The sequence below is a fragment of the Protomyctophum parallelum genome (assembly GCF_964188405.1).
Source record: "Protomyctophum parallelum genome assembly, chromosome: 20".
NCBI lineage: Eukaryota > Metazoa > Chordata > Actinopteri > Myctophiformes > Myctophidae > Protomyctophum > Protomyctophum parallelum.
The window spans coordinates 43,161,723-43,183,450 of record NC_139718.1 but is presented as its reverse complement, the minus strand read 5'-3'; the positions used below and the strand labels follow the sequence as shown (position 1 = coordinate 43,183,450).

Below are 21,728 nucleotides of genomic sequence, written 5' to 3'. Positions count from 1 at the left end.
ACAAAATAAATTGAAAAAGTTGAATTTTATGTTATAGGTCCTTTAAGAGCAGGTAGATACAATAACAACCCCCCCCCCCCCCATGGGGAACATAACTAATGGCAGAGTCCACCGGTGGTGCTGGGGTGGCGGTGGGAGCAAACAGAACTAATGGCAATTGGTCAGCCGGTTGCCACGTCAGCGTATAGATAGACAGACAGACAGACAGACAGACAGACAGACAGACAGACAGACAGACAGACAGACAGACAGACAGACAGACAGACAGACAGACAGACAGACAGACAGACAGACAGACAGACAGACAGACAGAGGGGGGTCTCCGACAAAATGAGGAAGAGCTACATTTTACTGTTATTTCACAGCTAGAAGAGAGGCTGTGTGTATTCTATCAATGGCTGTTTCCACTGTTATCTATTGCAAAAAGAGACTATGGGCCTAATACATATCGATTTGGGGGGAGTCCTTGACATGAAAATGTCATGCTACTAAGAAGCGCGACCTTCTTAAACAATATACAGTTTTTTCTGTGTATGAAGAGACCCTGAAGAATGAAAGAGATCTTGTTCTCAGTTTGAAAAGGAGTAGGACTGTCTGGTTCCAGATAAAACATTATTTTTAATGAACTAAGTGGACCTTGTGCAACATTCAAGGTTTCAAAAATGATTATATTTCGTAAGCATTTTTATCTGCCCCTGTAGCAATTGATTACCCACGCAGTTCTATCTGTATGCCATTATACTGTATAATGTGTTATAATGGCTTACGAAAAACAGTCTAGTAGACAATATAGACACGAATATATCTGATATTTTCAGCATGCAACCAAGTGTAAAATGACTTATCCTGGATCTCTTCTCCACTAGTCCCTTCCTAACATGTTAGTCTAGTTTTTATTTGTCGACAAAACCGACAGTATATTTAGTCGTGGTTGTAGTCATCATGGCTTAGTTTCTATTGAGCTTCTATGTCGTTTTTGTCAGTGAAAAAAGGTAGTCGACGAACATTTGTCGTCGTCGTTTTTTTGTCGACGAAAACAACACTGATTACCAGTCATTGTCTCCACCAGGCCGAAGGCATGTGGGGAGAGTATGTTTTGCACTCCGTCCGTCCGTGTGTCCGTCCGTCCGTGTGTGTGTCCGTGTGTCCGTGAACAGCTAATCTCGGCCACCGTTAACCCGGTCGATGCCAAATTTTGCACACACACTCCCTGGATGCCAACGATGAACCTCTGCCCCAAACTTTCCAGAACGGCCTGTTATAGCGCCACCAGGAGGCCGCTTTGTGCAAAACAAGTTTTTGCACAGTACACCTACAGATTTTGTCCAAACATCACGCAAATTGGTACACAGTCTCTCTAGAGCCATTCAACGAAACGGGTCTTTCAGATTTCTCACACTCCATCCTGATTGGTTAAGATTGGCTTCCAAAGTTCACAGGAGTGCTCAGTTTCAAACAAAATGCTGCAAATCATGAACACATCGCGTGATTTCCGTCAAATTGTGCACCCACATTCCCACTAGGCCGAGGACGAAATGCCACATGAACAATTTCAACTCAGCCTCAAGGTGGCGCTATAACTGGCCGAAAAGTGTTTTTACCTCTAACTGCACGGATCTGTGGATAACCTGGTGGAGACCTGTGCCCAGAAGGGCACTTTTTCTAGTTCTCATGTCGTCTTGTCGTGTGTCATGCAGCATGACCGCTGGAGACTGAGCGACGTCAACAGGGACTACTCGGTGTGTCCCTCCTATCCTCCTGCTGTCATCGTCCCCAGAGCCATCGACGACGACACTCTGGTGAAGCTGGCCAAGTTCAGACACGGAGGACGCTTCCCTGTGCTATGCTACTACCACAGGACCAATGGCATGGTGAGGTGAACTTTATTATTTAATAGCACACCTACTCTTTGTTACTTACTTCAAGGAGTGGAACAACGAACCTGCGTTCCAAATGGATCCATAGATGCAGAAAGAGCGAGTTGAACCCACGTGCAAAGTCACCAACAACGAGAGAAGATTTTAAAGTATTAAATAAAGAATTGGGGCAGATCTTACACTGAAGATGCAGGTCGGAATCAGGCACTCGAGAATAACATAACAGTCCAAACAGGAACAAGTAAAACCTCCAAAGCAGGACATCTATGCCAACCAGGTTATGAACTGACATTCTACCACAGGTCGTTTCGAGGAAGCAATCTGATTGGTTCAAACAGCCTTCTAGCCGTGGGTTAAACCAGCACCTGTTCACCACCTAATCAAAACAAAAAAATTCAGCTGCTCTGTTCTCCCAGAGCGCTAGCAAACTCGGTGGCTAGGCTATAGCTAGTTTCTTGGGACATTTGTGGTCGTAGTGACTTTCAGCGGTTTTTATTAGTTTTAAGGGTAACTGTGGTAGAATTGCAATATTACACGAGAGGGTGTGGTTTAACGTGATCATTGCCACGACAGGGATGCGGTCAGGAACGAGACGAAGTCGAGTAATAATCACGTTAACCCACACCCTCTCGTCGTGTAATATTGCTTAAATGAGTGTTTACTTCGCACAGAGTCCAGTTTTATAGGGTGTTTGTAGAAGTGTTCACAGGTGGGCTGATGAGAGAGTTGAAGACAGGTGTGTAAATGGGACTTCAGTCTGTTGGTGGAATGAGATTTGGGAGTGGCCAGGGTGGAGACAGACTGAGGGAGAGACATACTGTACCAATGTAGTTATTATTTAGCTGTTATAACTACTCTTGATTGGTTCAATATTCATGAAGAAAGTGATATCGGAAGTGATGACAGAAAGAAATGGCCATGAAGACACAATTGGAACTGGAACACTATAAAAAATGATGCTGATAAATGGCCACTCTCTCCTGACTGGACTGAAAGTCTGTCACCTACACAGCTACAAATGTATTTTCAGTTTATTAAAGAGCTGGGGAGACAGAGAGAACCCTGTTATTGAACAAACACTCCGTAGCAATGATTACTATCACACAATAGTGCTTTAACGTTTTACCCTGCCTATACCTTTAAAGGGTAAGACCACTTTTTTGAGGTTTGGGTTGTGTAGTTACTTTGCCATGATGCAACTCCAAATGTGGACAAGAAATAAAAAAATACTGCTCCAGTGATTAGAAATTGATAATTCAAAATATGCTCCTCATTGACTTAAATTGTAGCTAAAACAGCTCTCAAAGTCACTCTTTTAGTACAGTAAACAAACACAAACAATGTTGATTCAGACAATATATAGAGCATCACCAAAACTCATGTGGTTTTATTTTTTCATAAAAATGTTATCTTCCTGTTGATTTGTCCATTTTTATTGGGAAGAAAACCCGGACTGGATCCGTGGACCCGGATCCATGTCTTCAAATAGTAAAATCAACAGGAATCTAACATTTTTATGAAAAAAAAAACCCACATGAGTTTTGGTGATGCTCTATATTGGCTGAATCAACTTTGTTTGTGTTTGTTTACGTACTAAAAGAGTGACTTTGAGAGCTGTTTTAGCTACAACGTAAGTCAATGAGGAGCATATTTTGAATGATCAATTTCTAATCACTGGAGCAGTATTCTTTTTATTTCTTGTCCACATTTGGAGTTGCATCATGGCAAAGTAACTACACAACCCAAACCTCAAAAAAAGTGGTCTTACCCTTTAACTACTGTTCAACCTGCCGTCACTATTCTGGGCATGTTAACAGATTTTCAGGATTAGTGATGAAGCTTACAATGTGAAAATCCAAAAATGTTAATAAATGGCGGACAAAGTAATACTCACATTTCTTTATTGGCATAGACCAAAAAGGAACACTTAGGCGTTTCGGCTATGAGCCTTCATCAGAGCATCACGTCACATTGCAAGCTTGCAGATACAGTAGCAGGGCATTAACCCATTTAGACCAAATTATTTCATGTCAAGGAACCCAAAAATGATCTGTATTTGGCTGCGGACCCCCATCTGAAAATATGTTGTTCCAGGGACCTCGCAAATATTTGAGTTACAAAACGTCCACTGTGAAAGTCTATATAAGATTTGCGCCACATTTTCAAGAATTTTCAAAAATAGCAGATCTACAAGCTGTAGATGAATTGTAGTTCTGCTATCTTTCAACAGCTAAAGTTTAAGATAATGGTTAAAAGTGGTCAAACGTGATGAAGCGACGCAGATGAAGCGTTCATTTGTCCTCGTCCTTCAGGTGGTCATGCGCAGCGGTCAGCCGCTGACGGGAGCCAATCGGAAGCGATGCAGGGAGGACGAGCTCCTCCTCCAGGCTGTGATTGACGGCTCGGACAAAGGTTACATCATCGACACTCGCTCCCGCCAGCAGTCCCAGCAGGCCAGAGTGACGGGCGGAGGGTTCGAGTCCAAGGCCAACTACGACCGCTGGAAAAGACTACACAGGCAGATGGAGAGGTGTGTGCGCGTGTGTGTGCGTGTGCGTGTGCGTGTGTGTGTGTGTGTGTGTGTGTGTGTGTGTGTGTGCACAGATCTGTACACTCTCAGAGTTATGGGGGGGTCCTTTAAACTGAACCATTGGAACATGTCCTTGTCCAATAGGCACTTTAGCAGCGAGGAGACAGGGTTAAGCTGTCCTTCTCCCCCATTGAGATGCATGTTAAATGACGGGATTTCTCCATATAAATGATGAGTAATTTCAGTGTGTGTGTGTGTGTGTGTGTGTGTGTGTGTGTGTGTGTGTGTGTGTGTGTGTGTGTGTGTGTGCACAGATCTGTACACTCTCAGAGTTATGGGTGGTCCTTTAAACTGAACCATTGGAACATGTCCTTGTCCAATAATCACTTTAGCAGCGAGGAGACAGGGTTAAGCTGTCCTTCTCCCCCATTGAGATGCATGTTAAATGACGGGATTTCTCCATATAAATGATGAGTAATTTCAGTGTGTGTGTGTGTGTGTGTGTGTGTGTGTGTGTGTGTGTGTGTGTGTGTGTGTGTGCGTCCGCGCATGCAGGGGTAAAGCCCTTCAGGAGAGTCTGATCAAGCTGGTGGAGGCGTGTTCAGACCAGTCTCACAACATGGACCGATGGCTCAGTAAGCTGGAGAACGCCAAGTGGCTGTCCCACGTTCAGACTGCCCTGTCCACGGCCGGTCTGCTGGCCGAGTGCGTCGAGAGGTAGGCCACGCCACGCGGGTATACACGGCGGTGCATGTGTTTGGTTCCGACGCACTAACAGTCCTACGGTCACGCACAGTCCTGCAATGGATACCCGCGTTTGACGGGTGTTCGCTTGTTCGTGTATAGGGCTACGGGCAATTTGGACGTCCGCCGAGGACTGTCTAAAGAGGACGAGACGCGGAGACGCGCAAGGGCGCCGCCATGTTGCTCACATGGTGCTCCATGGAAGGAAAGAAACATGCGCAGTTGAGTGCCAAGGAAGCTGAACGCGGAAGTGTAGGCTGCATATAGCCCACTGCGCATGTTTCTTTCCTTCCATGGAGCAACATGGCGTCGCCCGTACGACGCCATGTTGTCTTTGCGTCTCGTCCCCTTTGGACAGTCCTTGACATGGACAAAACTCCTCTCTCTCCAGCCACTACCATTGAAATAAGGTGTTTTCCAGTTGCTTCGTATTGATATTCTGTGCATTCAAGTCTTATTTTAAACCTGGTGTCAGTAAAAAAGGAACATCACATCTGCAGCATGGTGACTGGGCATAACATGATTGTTTTTAGTTTTCATCCAAAGAATTATGTTTTAGCAAATTCAACATAAACAAGGTGGAACAAGGCAGAAAGAGCCTGCTGGTTGGTCAGTCAGGGACCAATCAGGAGGCTGACAAAGGGTGAATTCTGTATCAACTCTTAGTATAGCAAGTTAACAAAATAATATCTCTCTTCCTCTGAAAAGCGCGACCGCTTCCCTCAACACCAGAACGGCTTCCCTCTACACCAGAACTGAAAGTAAACCCAAGATATCCCATAATACACCTCGTGAGAGCACTCAGCCCGCCAACACAGTTAACCCATTCTGACCTGAGATCAGATTCAAAAAATGTCTATTACATCCTGACAGTTTCATTATTAACCCATTCTGACCTGAGATCAGATTCTAAAAGTGTCTTCGATTTTTCAAAAATAGCAGACCTACAAGCTCGTATCGCGCCACTCGGTGGCGCGATATGAGCTTGTAGATCTGCTATTTTTCAATAGCTAAAGCATGACATGATGCCGACACCAAAATGGGTGCCCGGTCAGAATGGGTTAAAGGAACATTCCCCCTGTATATACACCTTAGTATGTAGTGATTTGAAGATTGGGCATTCATCGATGATGTGTTCAACACAGTCTGTGGTTTTCCACACTCACAGAGATCAGTGGCAGACACAAGTTCAGGTTCAGGTTCAGGTTAATTTATTAGTTTGTCCCTGTGGGGCGATTTGGTTTACAGCAAGGCATAACACAGGCAGGTAACATGAAACACAAAAACACAGCAAAAGGCACTGACATAGTACACATAGAACATATAAAACAGGATGGCAGTTCAAGGTACCAGTGTAACATTATAATTGATACATTTTCCAGAAAGTCGCGATACGAGCTTGTAGGTCTGCTATTTTTGAAAAAAATCGAAGAACGACTGACATTTTTAGAATCTGATCTCAGGTCAGAATGGGTTCGTCAGACCAGTGTGTGTCCGGCGGAAACCTCGTATGAATCTGATCTCAGGTCAGAATGGGTTAAAAGATATTTTGTATAAGTTCACAGAGAGGGTACTGCTAAACGCCGGCAGGTAACCTTTTTTTGGGGGAAAATCAGAGCACACTGTTTCTGAATATGTTGTGGTGCGTGCGTGTGCGTGCGTGCGCGTGCGTGTGTGCGTGCGTGTGTACAGGGACGGTCACTCGGTGCTGGTCCATGGTTCTGAAGGGACAGACTCCAGTCTCCTCATCAGCACTCTGGCTCAGCTCATCATGGACCCCCACTGCCGGACACTGGAGGGCTTCCTGGCTCTGCTGGAGAGGGAGTGGGTACAGGTGCGTGCGTGCGTGCGTGTGCGTACACGTGTGCGTCTTAGAGTATATATATGAATAGAGAAGGCACCAAGAGGAAACCCTGAGGCGAAATGGACATAGTGGCCGAATGAAGGTATTGCAGCCTGGCCCCCAAACACATGAACGCGCTGGTCCGTTGACTATCATTGTACACGTTCACGACGGACGACGCTCGTGCGCGTTCAACGGCAGCGCGTTCATGTGTTTGGGGGCCACTCACCATTGCAATCCGTCCCAGAATGCACTCTCTTCCTACCAGGAAGGAGGAGTGAATCCGCCTCATGCGCTTTTGAGCAACTTAATGCAAGTGGATGGAAGGAGAACTCAGGTGTCTTCTCTATTCATATATATACTCTAAGGTGTGCGTGTAGTCGCTTTTATGCAGAGTACGTCCAATATTTAGGCAGTCAGAAACAAACCTTTGTTCGTATCAACAACAAGGTGTTTAGCTTCGACTCTGTGTGTTGTTTTACATCCAGAACTCATGGTGCTGCGGAATCACAGGCCCGATGTGTGTCAACAGTAACACCACACTAACCCATTCTGACCTGAGATCAGATTCATACGAGGTTTCCACTGGACACACACTGGTCTGATGAACCCATTCTGACCTGAGATCAGATTCTAAAAATGTCAGTCGTTCTTCGATAATAAAAAAAATAGCAGACCTACAAGCTCGTATCGCGCCACTCGGTGGCGCGATATGAGCTTGTAGATCTGCTATTTTTCAATAGCTAAAGCATAACATGATGCCAACACCAAAATGGGTGCCCGTTCAGATAGGGCTAAATACCAACTCAAAATGGACTGCTGGTGTAGCAGCAAGCCCCACAACGTTACTGAAGCCTTTCACTTCACAGAGCAACATGAGGCTTGTTTTATTTTCCTCTCCGGATTTGACGAGTGTGCTGAAGTCGTGTATATTAAACCCAGCTTCAGCTTATTTCTATTTTTTATTAAATATACAATCTACAAGCTTGTGGATCTTCCACTTTCCCTAAATAGAACCATGATCTTGTAAACCTTTTATATATATTTTTTTAAATTATTTCTGCTTCTATTTAAAACCCATTCTGGGCGGGAACCCCTTTTGGTGTTAGCATTATGTTATGCTTTAGCTATTGAAAAATAGCAGATCTACAAGCTCATATAGCGCCCCACCGAGTGGCGCGCTACGAGCTTGTAGGTCTGCTATTTTTTTGTAAAATCGAAGAACCACTGACATAGAAACATAGCTTTTTCAGAAAACTGTCAGGATGTAGAAGACATTTTTTTAATCTGATCTCAGGTCAGAATGGGTTTAAAGACATGCCATTTTTGCCGCAGACATACTAAATGAGTGGACAATAATATGACACATAAAGAATGACCCTAACAGGTCTGTAACTCTGAGAGTGCAGACTCTCAGAGTCCTTGCAAAATAAAACATTTGAGAACCACTAGTACTATGTCGTAGTAAATCAGTGACACACATATTCTGAAGAAAACCTGGAGACTCTGACATTCAGTCATTACTGGGTCTACTTATGCTCCAAATAAGAACATTATAATGGCGTGTGTAAAACAGAAAATATAAAATTGTTGCCACGGACGAAAAACCAAGTCTTTGCCACGTCCGTGTACGGACATATCGACGACCCCTGAATGTATAGGAATGTCAGGTTGACATTCACACACACACACGTAAAACTGTGCTCTCTCTCTCTCTCTCTCTCTCTCTCTCTCTCCCCCCTATTAAGGCGGGCCACCCCTTCCAGCAGAGGTGTGCCCACTCGGCCCACGCCCACGCGCGCCTCCAGCAGGAGGCGCCGGTGTTCCTGCTGCTGATGGACTGCGTGTGGCAGCTGTGGAGGCAGTTCCCCCTGGCGCTGGGCTTCTCCGCCGCGCTGCCGCTCCGCCTGGCCACCGAGGCCTACGCCTCCGACTACGGCACCTTCCTCTGCAGCAGTGACCAGGAGAGGTCAGTCACGTGACACCTTTTTTTTTTTTAAGTGGTGCAACCACTTCTACATCCAGCATGCAATGTCCTTGCAGCCTACCTGTGTACCTGTTTGTGATGTGTGTACCTGTGTGAGCACGAGTGGTCTGCGCATGCGTGAAATTGGAACGAGAGAAGTATGTGACATGGCTGCCACCTGCTGGACGCAAACGATACAGAGAAGAAATTGGAACGATACAGAGAAGAAATTGGAACGATACAAATTGGAACGATACAGAGAACCAATAGACGGGAGTTGCACCACTTGGTTCACACTGGTGTGATATTTTTTTACCAGCTGCAAGCTGGTCAATATTAGCTTGTGAAAGTCCCGACAGGAGATCATTTTCTGCTGAGCCTGCTCTGTAAACCAGTTGGCAACACTGGTTGCCAAGCCTGCATATTTCCAGCCTATATAACGTGGATTCATTCACAGTTGCTTTGCCTGGTTTGGTTTTTTGGAGGCTGCTTATAGCTTATTTCTGTCACGACAGTTGCCACCACTGGCAACAACCCATGACATCCCATCGTCTGCACGGCATGGCTAGTCGAGCAGTTCTGATTGGCTGCCTCGTCTCCAGCCATGTTGCCTCAGAATTATTTAGGGTCACTAATTTGAGCATAACAGCGGAGCGCAGCTAAAAAAGTGGCATAACGTCAGCAGCAGACCCACAGATAATAATAATGCAGGCTTGCAGCTGGTAATTAAATGATTTAATCAATTTGGGCTTGTTTTTTTTACTACATGTACTTCATTTTTGTCCCACAATTTTGCAACCCATTTGTTTTTCAAATTCGGAAATGAGTCGGCAGCCTTGACCGAGGGGGGGGGGGGGGGGGGGTCATTCCACAGCTTGGGAGCCTGAGGGGAATCTTGGCGTGTTGGCCATGGAAGGGAGGGACAGACGTCCTGTGTCTGCTGATCTAAGTGTGCGGGAAGGGGTGTGTGTACAACAATCTAAAATGTTGAAAGCAACAATCTAAAAGTCTCATACATTGTCTCCCTCTCCTGGTGGAGAGAGGTAATTACAATTATATTCAAACTGCAATAAGATTACCAACCAGCTCAGTGGCCTTGTGGTTACTGGTTAAGAGTGTCCGCCCTGAGACTGGGAGGTCGGGGTTCAATCCCCGGCTACTAGCGTCATGTCCAGGGGGTGTACTTGTACATCTAGCTGCCTCACGCTACAGAAACAGGAGATAGGCTCCTGCCCCCTATGGGCCTCATGGCTCGGCAAGGCTACTTACAATAGAATTGGTGACACGTCGTCTAGTGTCCAATATGCAGTTTGCAACGAACCATAACCCATCACACCCTGAAGAAGACGCAAGCCGACACACATTGATGTTTGTAGGCTATAGCCCATATTTAAATACCGGGTAAAGGCCTTTTACTTAAATAAATCCACCTTGAGTGCCTGGACGGTGGTTTGAGAGAGATACCAGTAGTGCTCCTGTAATTCTTTATTTTTTTTTAATTTTGTTTACATCGTCAAACCATTCAGTATCCTACCTGCCATCAGGGTCGACATCTCTCAGTGGAAGACCACCTCTCCAACCACTGCAGATGTACTGTTTATATACTATACTGACAAACTTTACCATGATACAGATTGGTTAAAATATTGTTTTATTGATTACCGGTAAACTAAGTACTGGACTTCAAAACAAGGAAGGCGCCGTGACAGTATAGGGAGCATTGGCAGGCACAAAATGAACGTGCCATCCGAGTTGAAATTCAAGCATGGCAGCAAGTGAACATTTGGAAAGGTTGAACTAAGTCAGTCCAGGCATTTCTGGGTCATCGGAAAGGCGTTTGAGCGAGCATGCAGCAGGGAGACCAGTAAGGAAGGAGTTGCAATATCAAAGCCACTTAATTCATTCACACATACAGTCATACATTTCTGTACAAACTCCTTCTCCCTCTGTTGTTTTCTCATACTGCAGATCTTTCTTCTCGATTTCCTTCTCCCTCTTCCGTCCTCGTTTGATTCTCTGTCCCTCTCTCTCTCTCTCTCTCTCTCTCTCTCTCTCTCTCTCTCTCTCCCTCATGCCTATAGGTGTATTGCAGGGGTGAAGGGGAAAACGCATTGTCTGTTCCAGGCCCTGCTAAGGCCCGGGGAGAGAGAGCATTACTTCAACCCCCTGTATGAACGCATGGAGCTGGCCATCTGGCCTTCGGTCCACCCCCAGTCTCTGCAGCTCTGGGAAGGTTAGAGTCATGATGCCAAGCACCCTAATATTCTTTGTTGGTTACCAAATACCGAGGAGGAATCTGGCCATGTTGGGGATGAGGGAGTGTCACACAGTGTATGTGCATACAGTATATGCACTGCAGTGATGTAAACAGGTTTTCAATGCAATGAGTCCCGGGATGCAGGGATGGTCTTTTAGATGAGTCTCAGGGACATTTTTATGAGTCCCACTTCAACTTCAGGAGTCATATTGTTTTCCATTTTTACAAATTGCGGCATTTAACTCCCATTTCATTTTGTGTCGTTATAATGTGATTATATTCATGTAGAAAACAGAAGAAGAAATGGTTATTATAACTGAAGCTAGCAAAATAAAAATAAATCTGTACAGTAGCACTAGTACAGTAGTGCATCCCTTGGACGCAACGGTCGCTGTTTTATTGCGTCCCTTAAACCCATTCTGACCGGGCACCCATTTTGGTGTCGGCATCATATCATGCTTTAGCTATTGAAAAATAGCAGATCTACAAGCTCGTATCGCGCCACCGAGTGGCGCGATACGAGCTTGTAGGTCTGCTATTTTTTTTTTAATCGAAGAACGACTGACATTTTTAGAATCTGATCTCAGGTCAGAATGGGTTCATCAGACCAGTGTGTGTCCAGTGGAAACCTCGTATATGAATCTGATCTCAGGTCAGAATGGGTTCATCTCTGCAGCATGTGCAATTTATGAACAGGTGCTGACCTATTCCATTGCCCCCATCATGGCCAACTGACGAGGTATGTTGTTGTTGTTTCTCATTGTGCTGGCAGGTTTCTTCCTGAGGTGGACGCAGCACGCTCGTCAACAGGAGGAGAACCAGCGGGAGATCAGGAGCATGGTCATCGAGTGGAGCAAGTTGACAGCGAGCTGATCATGTGACGATTGTGGACCATTATGAACGATACGACGAACGGAGCCGTATGACCCATTCTGACCCGAGATCAGATTCATACCAGGTTTCCACTGGACACACACTGGTCATGATGATTAACCCATTCTGACCCGAGATCAGATTCTAAAAAAAATGTCAGTCGTTCTTCGATTCTTCAAAAATAGCAGACCTACAAGCTCGTAGCGCGCCGCTCGGTGGCGCGATATGAGCTTGTAGATCTGCTATTTTTCAATAGCTAAAGCACGACATGATGCTGACACCAAAATGGGTTCCCGTTCAGAATGGGCTAAGAACAAACGTCTCATTGTGATACAACCAGGGACATGCACACATACTGTAGATATCAAAGGGGGCTTCAGCCCCTGCCCCTTTTACCCCGTCTGTAAAACAACTGCCCTCTCTCCAGGCCGCGAATGCAGCGTTTACTACATGGTGAAAGAAATGCAAAATGCCACTCCTTTCCATGTCATGTCGGAAGGCAGCATTCAGGTGGAATAGCTTTTTTCCCCCGAAGTCTCCTGAACTTGAACACAGTATTTTGGCGTTTGTAGAAATCGATGTCGCACACCTGCATCTCCAGTAGCTGAAGAGTGCTGTGTTGCGCCCCGAAAATAGCTGATCTACAAGCTCTCTGCGACGCGTTGAGAGCTTGCTATTTTTGTCCAAAAGTGACCTCTTTTGCGGGATTTCAGCCTCTGCCTCTCTACAGCCCCAACACAAACCGTCTGCGAACGCCGCGCGCGTCAAAACAGCCGCCTCCGTTATTTTCAATGAACCTATATCCCACACCGGCGGCGGCGTCCGACGCGCGCTGGCGCGCGTTCAACGCCTCGCCTGACGCTCCCGATAGTACACCGCTGTTCTATTTTCCGCGGCAAACGCCTGTGCCGCGTCGCTTGCGCGCCCGCCTTCACAGACGGTGTGTGTTGACCCTTTACACTCTCTGCAGTGCACGCGCCCTGGATACAACAGACCGTTTGGGAACGCAGCGCCCCCTGCTGAACCATGTGCCTGACAATGGATGGAGGCTTCCATAAAGGCCATGGCTTTGGGGTGGAAGTGCTACCAGCGTGCAATGCTTCTGAACGTGTTTTTGAATCTCGATAACTACTGTGTATATAGGCCTATAATTGTTCTGCTTGTCTTTTTTCATGACTTCATAAAACGTACATGTTTTTAAAGACATGTGTTGGTGTCGTTTCTTCTGACGTTTGCTTTAACAGCAGTTTAGGGGAAGTATGTCAGCTATACATGTGATTATTCCTATAGATCTTGTTTTAAGAGGTTTCCTTCACACTTGCAACAGGTTATTATTATTTTGCATTTCATTGATTCATATACAAAGTACAAACGTGTGTAAACAGTACAGTACACAGCTAGTTTGTTTTCCATCATAATTATCAGTAGTTGCAGCCTACAAACAAGGCCAGTGCTGTTTTGGTCCTTTTGGTTAAGCTCAGCTATTACAATTCTTCAAACAATACTAAATCCCCGTGGGCAGCTAGTCAGCATGTTTGCACAGACATAATATGGAGCTTTGGAGTCTGGGAAATGTAGTGATGTTTCGGTCCCCGAGACACAAGTGATGGCCCACAGGGGACAAGAACCACAAACCCCAGCATGCCTTGTAAGTTTCTACAGCTGCGTATTTGCCCAATGGCCTTTCGATGCGCCCAAGCGATGTCCAATCGCAAGGCAATGTCCTAATTCTAACAGTTAAATGCCACGAAATACCGTTTTATCAGCCTCGATCTCATTAACTTTAGCTGGCTGCTATTGCGTTTGTCAAGTGAAGTGAACACTGCATTCGCCTCAGTCCAACAACAAGTGCAAGTGGTGATGATCGTTTCAGCTGTTGCAACTTCCAGTAGAATTGTGTCTGTACTCAGGTAATACTTTGCTCTATTTACAACTTTCGAAACTTTGTGCCTCGTAATATCTAGGCTAAACAGCTTTGTTATTTGAATGGGAACGGGAGCATCCGTTGATGATGTAAAAAAAAAAAAAAAAATTACAGTTGATGTTTATTATCATTGGCACAGGAAAAACATCGACGTCTAAAGGCATGGGGATTATTATGTCAATTATGTTCAGATTCGCTTTTCAGGGGCGGCTGGATCGGGCGCTCCTCCTCAACGTGCCGGCGACGGTGTCGAGTATGCGGGCGCAGGGTGTGAGCACTGCCGCGGCTCTGCTGCTGTCCTCCCCGGCGGTGTGCCGCGGCTGCAGCACCACGGTGCGGGCTTTCGGCTCATCCAGCAGGTGGAACAGTCCCCCCGGTACCCCTGGTCGCCCCGGCAGCAGCGTGGACCACTCCCAACCCCGTGTCCTCATAACAGGTATGGTGGTAGCCTCTATAATGCAGCGCTTTTCTCAACAACAATGCAGGGTCGGGACCCCCAGGGGGGGGGGGGGCACCGCGGCCCCACGTGATTTTGGGGGGTTCCTTTCAAATTGTGAATGATTGAAGGACTTTTTTTTTTTTTTTTTTTACACTGAATCAAAATAATCAACAAACTATAGTATTAAAAATTGGTAAAACATTGACTTAATTTCTTATTAATATATAATATGAGAAAGAGGGATTTTTTTTTAAATACTGTAGACAATTCTACAAGTGTGTGAGCTTGTAGATCGGCTATTTTGACAATATTGCTGTGGGACCGAAAAAACGGAACCACTGGCCTATAATGTTATTGTTATAGCCTCTTATATAGCATGCAGAAACCCAGGTTTGTAAGTGGGAGCCATGCACAATAACACAGGCACAACGCCTGTGGCGTATTTGACATTTTATTTTTCTCTTGGGGTTGTTTTCATTGGCAGCAGGAATCCCATTCTCACCCCTAACAATAGGCTGCGCTCAGACAGAGCTGGTGCCATAAAGGCAATGGACTCAGGCCAGAATAATAGCATGCAGTCACTTTTTGTTTCTGCCTAAAGCTGCGGGTTAAAAAAAAAGAGAAAAAGTTGCTGTCCAGTTGAAATATAGCTAGTTTATCTGGATTGTTTAACATGTAAGTCTATATGCAATGTGTTTGTATATATAGGCTATGTCTTCTAACTTACAAACAGCACATTGTTATATTTTACCAACGTAAAGGTGTTATTATTTGCTAAATAGTTTAACATACTACTCAATTATTTTTCTGAATAAAGGTGGCCTTGGACAGTTAGGTGTGGGGCTTGCACAGATGCTCAGGTGAGATATTTTCAAAAAATGTTCACCCAAACGTTACTTTTGATTCCCCAAATAATTTTGAATTCTCAATGTGCATTAATAATCCTTATAGGGAACTGTTTGGAAGAGAAAATGTAATCCTGTCCGATATCAAGAAGCCTCCACCCCATGTGTACAGCAGTGGTATGAGAAATCACTTTGAACTGTTGTTTGTTTGTTTTTGTTTTATTCATAAAGTGTTTGGTTTGGTTTTCGATTTTGCTACCTGAAACTCAAACTTGCTCGGCTATACACCAAATCTCTTTGCTGAAAATAACACATCTGCAAGCTCACAAACGCATTGTGAGCTTGCAGATCAGCTTTTTCCCTTGCCAAATGTTACACTATTCTTTTTGCCCAAAGACTGTTTGCCTTGACATATACCCATGCAGAATAAAGATGCTATAGGGCTAGTGATACTCAAACTAAGGCCTGCGAGCCACTTCCGGCCCACGATGCAATGGTCCGCCAATCAATGTGCTTAACCCATTTAGACCTGAATTAAAAGCATTCACAATATATTCAAATATTTGCGCCACATTTTCTATGATTTTTTCAAAAATAGCAGACTTACAAGCTCTACAAGCTCATAGCGCGCCACAGAGTGGCGCGCTATGAGCTTGTAGATCTGCTATTTTTCAAAAGCTAAAGCATAACGTGATGTTTAAAACACCAAAAGGGGTTCCCGCCCAAAATGGGTGTCCTCAAAGTCACACATCCAACAATCTTTAAACTGAGCAGACTGGACTTTCCATTCCAGAGATAACAGCCAAAACATCTTGAAAAAATTTCTCTCTCACTACAGACAGACTTATTATAGGCCTATTACCTATTTACCAGAATTATTCAAAAGAGAGAAAATGTAGCAAATTAGGCTACTTTGATTACAAATTGTGTCATTGACAGAACTGAAATGGAAGGCCAAGCCAGAATGCTCGATGCACATAATTGCATTTGCGGAAATAAATATTTCCGCATTATGCAGGAAAATAAATTCACATTGCATTATTATGCGGAAATAAAGCAAAAATAAAATGGAGAAGTTATCAAGTATCATTAATGTTATTTTTATCAACCTTCCCCTGCCTGGCCCCGTGCCATTTTTGTAATGTGGCCCACACAGGTTCAGCTATATTTGAGTATCCCTGCTATATAGGGTTGGAGTGATTATCCCATTTTGGGCAGGAACCCCTTTTGGTGTCAGCATCATGTCATGCTTTAGCTATTGAAAAACAGCAGATCTACAAGCTCATAGCGCGCCACCGAGTGGCGCGCTACGAGCTTGTAGGTCTGCTATTTCTGTAAGAATCGTGAAAAGTGACATGAAAGTGTTTGAGAGAACGACTGACATATAGGAAAAACAGCTTTTTTCAAGAAAAACAGTCGGGATTGAGAAGACATTTTGCAGAATCGTTCCCTTGGTCAAAACGGGGTTTATAAACACAAATGCGCTGACGTTCTCTTCTCCCCCACAGGTCCATTTGTGTACGCCGACGTCCTGGATTACAAGCATCTCAGAGAACTGGTGGTGAACAACCAGATCACCTGGCTGGTTCACTACAGCGCGCTCCTCAGCGTCGTCGGGGAGGCCAACGTGGCACTGGCTCGCAAGATCAACATCACAGGTCCGCTCGAATGTTGCACCCACACAGCATGTACTGTATAGTGTAGTGTAGCCTACTGTACTGTACTGTACGCTTTTATGGAACGCTCTGTTCCAGTGGTTTTCAACCAGTGGTTCCCGGGGACCTACTGTATATAGCCTGCATGGTTCCAAGCCTGATCCGCTATATGCGTTCCACGGAATCTGAAAATGTCACTGCGCTAATCATTTTCAGATCCGCGGAACGTATAGCGAATTAGGCTGGAACCCAGAGGCTATCAGGGACCACCAGTGGTCCTTGGGGGGGGGGGGGGGGGGGGGGTTCCAGGTGGTCCCCAGCTAAATGATGGTTACCCTTATAGATCTTTTACGCTCTCAAGAGTTATTGTTAACCCATGCTGACCTGAGATCAGATTCATACGAGGTTTCCACTGGACACACACTGGTCTGATTAACCCATTCTGACCTGAGATAAAGATTCTATAAAAAATGTCAGTCGTTCTTGTCGATTTTTCAAAAATAGCAGACCTACAAGCTCGTATCGCGCCACTCGGTGGCGCGATATGAGCTTGTAGATCTGCTATTTTTCAATAGCTAAAGCATAACATGACGCTAACACCAAAATCGGTTCCCGTTCAGAATGGGTTAAACAAACTTAAAGAAGTATAAACAATTAGAGAATGTGAAATAATTGTCATTTCGACAAAACCTTATACCGACAACAACAAAATATTCAAAGTCGGGTCTGAGAGAGGCTGAGATACGTCTACATCAAATGGTGGCCTGTGGGGCTCAAATGTCAAATAAACAATGGTGGCTATATACTATAAATGTCTGGCTCTCTGCTGCCTGCAGGGCTCCACAACGTGCTGGACCTGGCGCTGGAGAACTCCCTGCGTCTCTTTGTCCCGAGCACCATCGGAGCCTTCGGACCCTCGTCTCCCCGTGACCCCGCCCCTGACCTCTGCGTCCAGAGGCCTCGCACCATCTACGGGGTGTCCAAGGTGCACGGTGAACTGATGGGCGAGGTGAGGGCCGTGTGCCGTAAAACGTCTCCGTGTGCAAACTTGCGTTCGCGCGGATAATCGCTGCTGAATCAGTGTTCCTCCTTTTGAAAAGGCACTTTTATCGATTAGCCTTCACTGCCAATCTTTATTCATATTTTATTTTTCTCCCCCGCTGCTTATTATATTTTGCTGTTTTTTGTGATGTTTTTCTGCTGCTTATTTTGCTGTTAATTGTTATGTAAAGCACTTTGTAATGCAATTTGGAAAGGTGCTATATAAATACAGTTGTATTATTATTATTATTATTATTATTATTATTATTATTATTATTATTATTATTATTATTATTATTATTAAATACAGAGTCGCTCATGCGCTTGCAATGGTGGACTCTTTGCTGAATTACAGTACATTTCAAGCACAAACTCAATACAAAGACTGTTAACTGTGAGTGGACGACCCAATTAAGCATTACACTTGTTTACAAGAGCGTCCACCATGTTCAATTCATCAAAACATTTAGAGACGTACAAATAGACACTTCTATATAGTCAAAGAACAGAACAGGAATTCATCATGGTGCGTTCCTCCTGTGCACTCATGTCCGATTTTTCTACTTTTTCTAGTATCTCCATCATAAATATGGCCTGGATTTCCGCTGCCTTCGCTACCCTGGAGTTATCTCAGCCAACACACAACCTGGGGGCGGAACAACAGGTGCTATACCTCTCTTCAAAGTCGCCGTGAAGTGATATTCTTTGCTAAAATACGCCGTGTTTGTTCGGTAACAAGGGTCTCCTTCTCCAGGTCTTTTAGTAAACATATAACATACAGTTTCCGGTTGGGATATCGAGTTCATCCAATCAGCTGGATAGAGAACTCATTCAGGACACAAGATAAACAAGAGTTGGAACTGTCTGAAACACAATATACAAATACAACTAAAGCTGATAAATGGGTACTCTTTCCTGATTGGATGACATTGGTGACCCACCTGAAACTGTATTTTCTCATTCTTGAAGAGCTGGAGACTCAGGGAGACCCTGTTTACTGTATTTAAAACAAACACTCGATAGCAATTTGTACTACCACAATATGTAGCACAAACATTGTGTTGTTGTTGTTTTAAACCAAAGAATGAAATGAAGAACTATAACAATTTCCCAATAAAGAAAGAATAACAGGTGTTCTTCCTCTGGAAACTGCCCTCGGTTCTCAGCTTTGAAAAGAACTTAAGTCATAAACCAACTAAGTTGAAAAAGCAGCACTCCAAAATAAAAGATGCAAGGACTGGCTCAGATAAACTTTTTAGTCTTGCATCTTTTATTTTGGAGTGTCGCCTTTTTCCATTTAGTTGGCAAGTTATGAGTTAAAACCCATTTTGGGCGGGAACCCCTTTTGGTGGTTACATACATTATGTTATAATTTAGCTATTGAAAAATAGCAGATCTACAAGCTCATAGCGCGCCACCGAGTGGCGCGCTATGAACTTGTAGGTCTGCTATTTTTGAAAAATCCTCAATGTGCCTCAAATCTTTCAGGAAATTGTCATGATTTAGAAAACTTTTTTATTTTATTTATTTCTACGTCAGGCCTAAATGGGTTGGGCGGGAACCCCTTTTGGTGTTAGCATTATGTCATGGTTTAGCTATTTAAAAATAGCAGATCTACAAGCTCATAGCGCGCCACTCGGTGGCGCGCTATGAGCTTGTAGATCTGCTATTCGTTTTTAATCGAAGAACGACTGACATAGAAACATAGCTTTTTCAGATTTAAAAAAGAAAAATCTGATCTCAGGTCAGAATGGGTTAAATAACTATTTCCCCGTCTCCCTTTTACACAGACTACGCCGTTCAGATCTTCCACGACGCCCTCAGCACGAGTCACCACGAGTGCTACCTGCGTCCCGACACGCGCCTTCCCATGATGCACATCACCGACTGCCACCGCGCCACGGTGGAGTTCATGCAGGCTCCGGAGTGCCAGCTGTCCCTGCGCACGTACAACATCGCCGCCATGAGCTTCACGCCGGCAGAGGTGGCGGAGGAGATCCGGAAGCATTTGCCTCACCTCAAAGTCACCTACAATCCTGACTCGTTTCGCCAGACCATCGGTACAGTGTGTCTTGAATCGGTGGTGGGGGAAAAAAAGTGCTCACTTTTCACTTTAAATTTAAAAATATGGATATTGCAATGTAGGAACTACTCGGTTTTACAAGTAAAAAGTCCCGGAAATCCACTTTTTACTTGACTCAAAAGTACAAAGGTATTGGTATCAAAATGTATTTAATGTAGCAAAAGTAGAATGTACTCATTACGCAGAATATGTCCCCTTTTACAAGTTTTTCAAAATGTATACAAATCTTTTGAAAATAGCAGATCTGCAAGCTCACAATGCGTGAGCTTGTAGATCTACTATTTTCAAATGGACGAAATGCACCCAGGGGCTGAAGTGACTAATGTATGGTCTAATGCAAATTCAAAATCTGCAAAGTAACTGGTAACTAAAGTTTTCACATAATTGTAGTGGAGTGAGTAGAGTGTAGTGGAGTATAATATTTGGCTCAGCCTCTGAGATATGGGGTGCGTTCGGCAACGCGCCCTGAACGCACCTGGTGTGCTCTCTTGTCGTTCGTTTATTCAGTGCACTCGGTGCGTTGTCGTTCGAAAATCCAGTGGCGCTGTAGAACCCGCACTGAGCGACCCTACCCTGAAGCTGGGGTTGTCCGGTGTGATTCGTCACAGCTGTGGTCGTTCGTAAATAAGGCACACTGAACGCACTCTGTGACGTCACCGCCCACCGTGACACTCAACAAACTGACCACATTCCCGGTGCGCATTTCCGAACGCACCCTTAGTGGAGTAGAAGTGAAAGTACAGAAAACTGCAAATACTCCAGTAAAGTCAAAGAATATCTCAAAATTGTACATAAAGTGACATTTCACTTAAAAAAAAAAAAAAAAAAAGGAGAAAACCTCTACTCAGGCTTTTATAATGTTCAACAATGTGGAAGTTTCCTAAAATCTCTCACTCAACAAACTGACCACATTCCCGGTGCGCATTTCCGAACGCACCCTTAGTGGAGTAGAAGTGAAAGTTCAGAAAACTGCAAATACTCCAGTAAAGTCAAAGAATATCTCAAAATTGTACATAAAGTGACATTTCACTTAAAAAAAAAAAAAACTACTCAGGCTTTTATAATGTTCAACAATGTGGAAGTTTCCTAAAATCTTGCCTGGTATTTTTTTTTGCAGCGGACAGTTGGCCGGTGAGATTTGATGACTCCAATGCCAGGAGAGACTGGTGCTGGGCACCAAAGTACGGCCTCGAAGAACTGGTCTCCGACATGCTCACATCCATCCGAAACAAGCCGCCCGACGAGAGACGGCCAGTCAGCTAACAAAGAAGACCAACCAATCATCTAGCGCAGTGATTCTCAACCCTTTTTCATTCCAAGAAACCCCAAGTTTGATATGCATTTTTAGAACGTTTTATCTCTGGGATCCTAATCTATACATTCTCTACAATCTCTGTTATTAATTCAACTCAGGCACAAATGGGTCCTTTTCGTTCCATTTGTACACTTTTTGGAGTTACTTTGGTTACTAACTAACAATAATTTAGCTGGGGACCCACTGGAACCGCCTCAAGGACCCGTTGAGAACCATTGGTCTATAGCACAGGGTTTCTGCCGATAGGGTGTCGTGATGCCTCAAAATACTTTGATGACATTTGGATTGATCGTTATCACTTCAGTTTAACCACTTAGACCCTCTATGCTTAGTAAG

At 44.5% G+C, this 21,728-nt stretch overlaps 2 protein-coding genes across 2 annotated transcripts in view; both read left to right on the top strand.

Moving 5' to 3' along the window:
* Positions 1–12,238, top strand: part of LOC310878550 (myotubularin-related protein 9) — a 17,594-nt gene extending 5,356 nt beyond the window's left edge. The window contains exons 5-11 of the mRNA XM_083792887.1: positions 1,698–1,871; positions 4,190–4,407; positions 4,963–5,124; positions 6,844–6,985; positions 8,743–8,963; positions 11,042–11,193; positions 11,990–12,238. Coding sequence (XP_083649013.1) covers positions 1,698–1,871; positions 4,190–4,407; positions 4,963–5,124; positions 6,844–6,985; positions 8,743–8,963; positions 11,042–11,193; positions 11,990–12,090 — 1,170 coding nt within the window. The 3' untranslated portion in view covers positions 12,091–12,238. The remainder of the gene's footprint in view (positions 1–1,697; positions 1,872–4,189; positions 4,408–4,962; positions 5,125–6,843; positions 6,986–8,742; positions 8,964–11,041; positions 11,194–11,989) is intronic.
* A 2,031-nt stretch (positions 12,239–14,269) lies between these two features.
* Positions 14,270–21,353, top strand: tdh2 (L-threonine dehydrogenase 2; the record flags this gene model as incomplete). Its single annotated transcript, XM_083791747.1, has 8 exons — positions 14,270–14,450; positions 15,271–15,313; positions 15,405–15,475; positions 16,807–16,956; positions 17,790–17,962; positions 18,568–18,658; positions 19,785–20,054; positions 21,195–21,353. The coding sequence occupies 8 exons, from the start codon at positions 14,270–14,272 to the stop codon at positions 21,338–21,340; spliced, it is 1,125 nt and encodes a 374-aa protein (XP_083647873.1). The 3' UTR covers positions 21,341–21,353.
* Between the last annotated feature and the right edge of the window lie 375 nt (positions 21,354–21,728).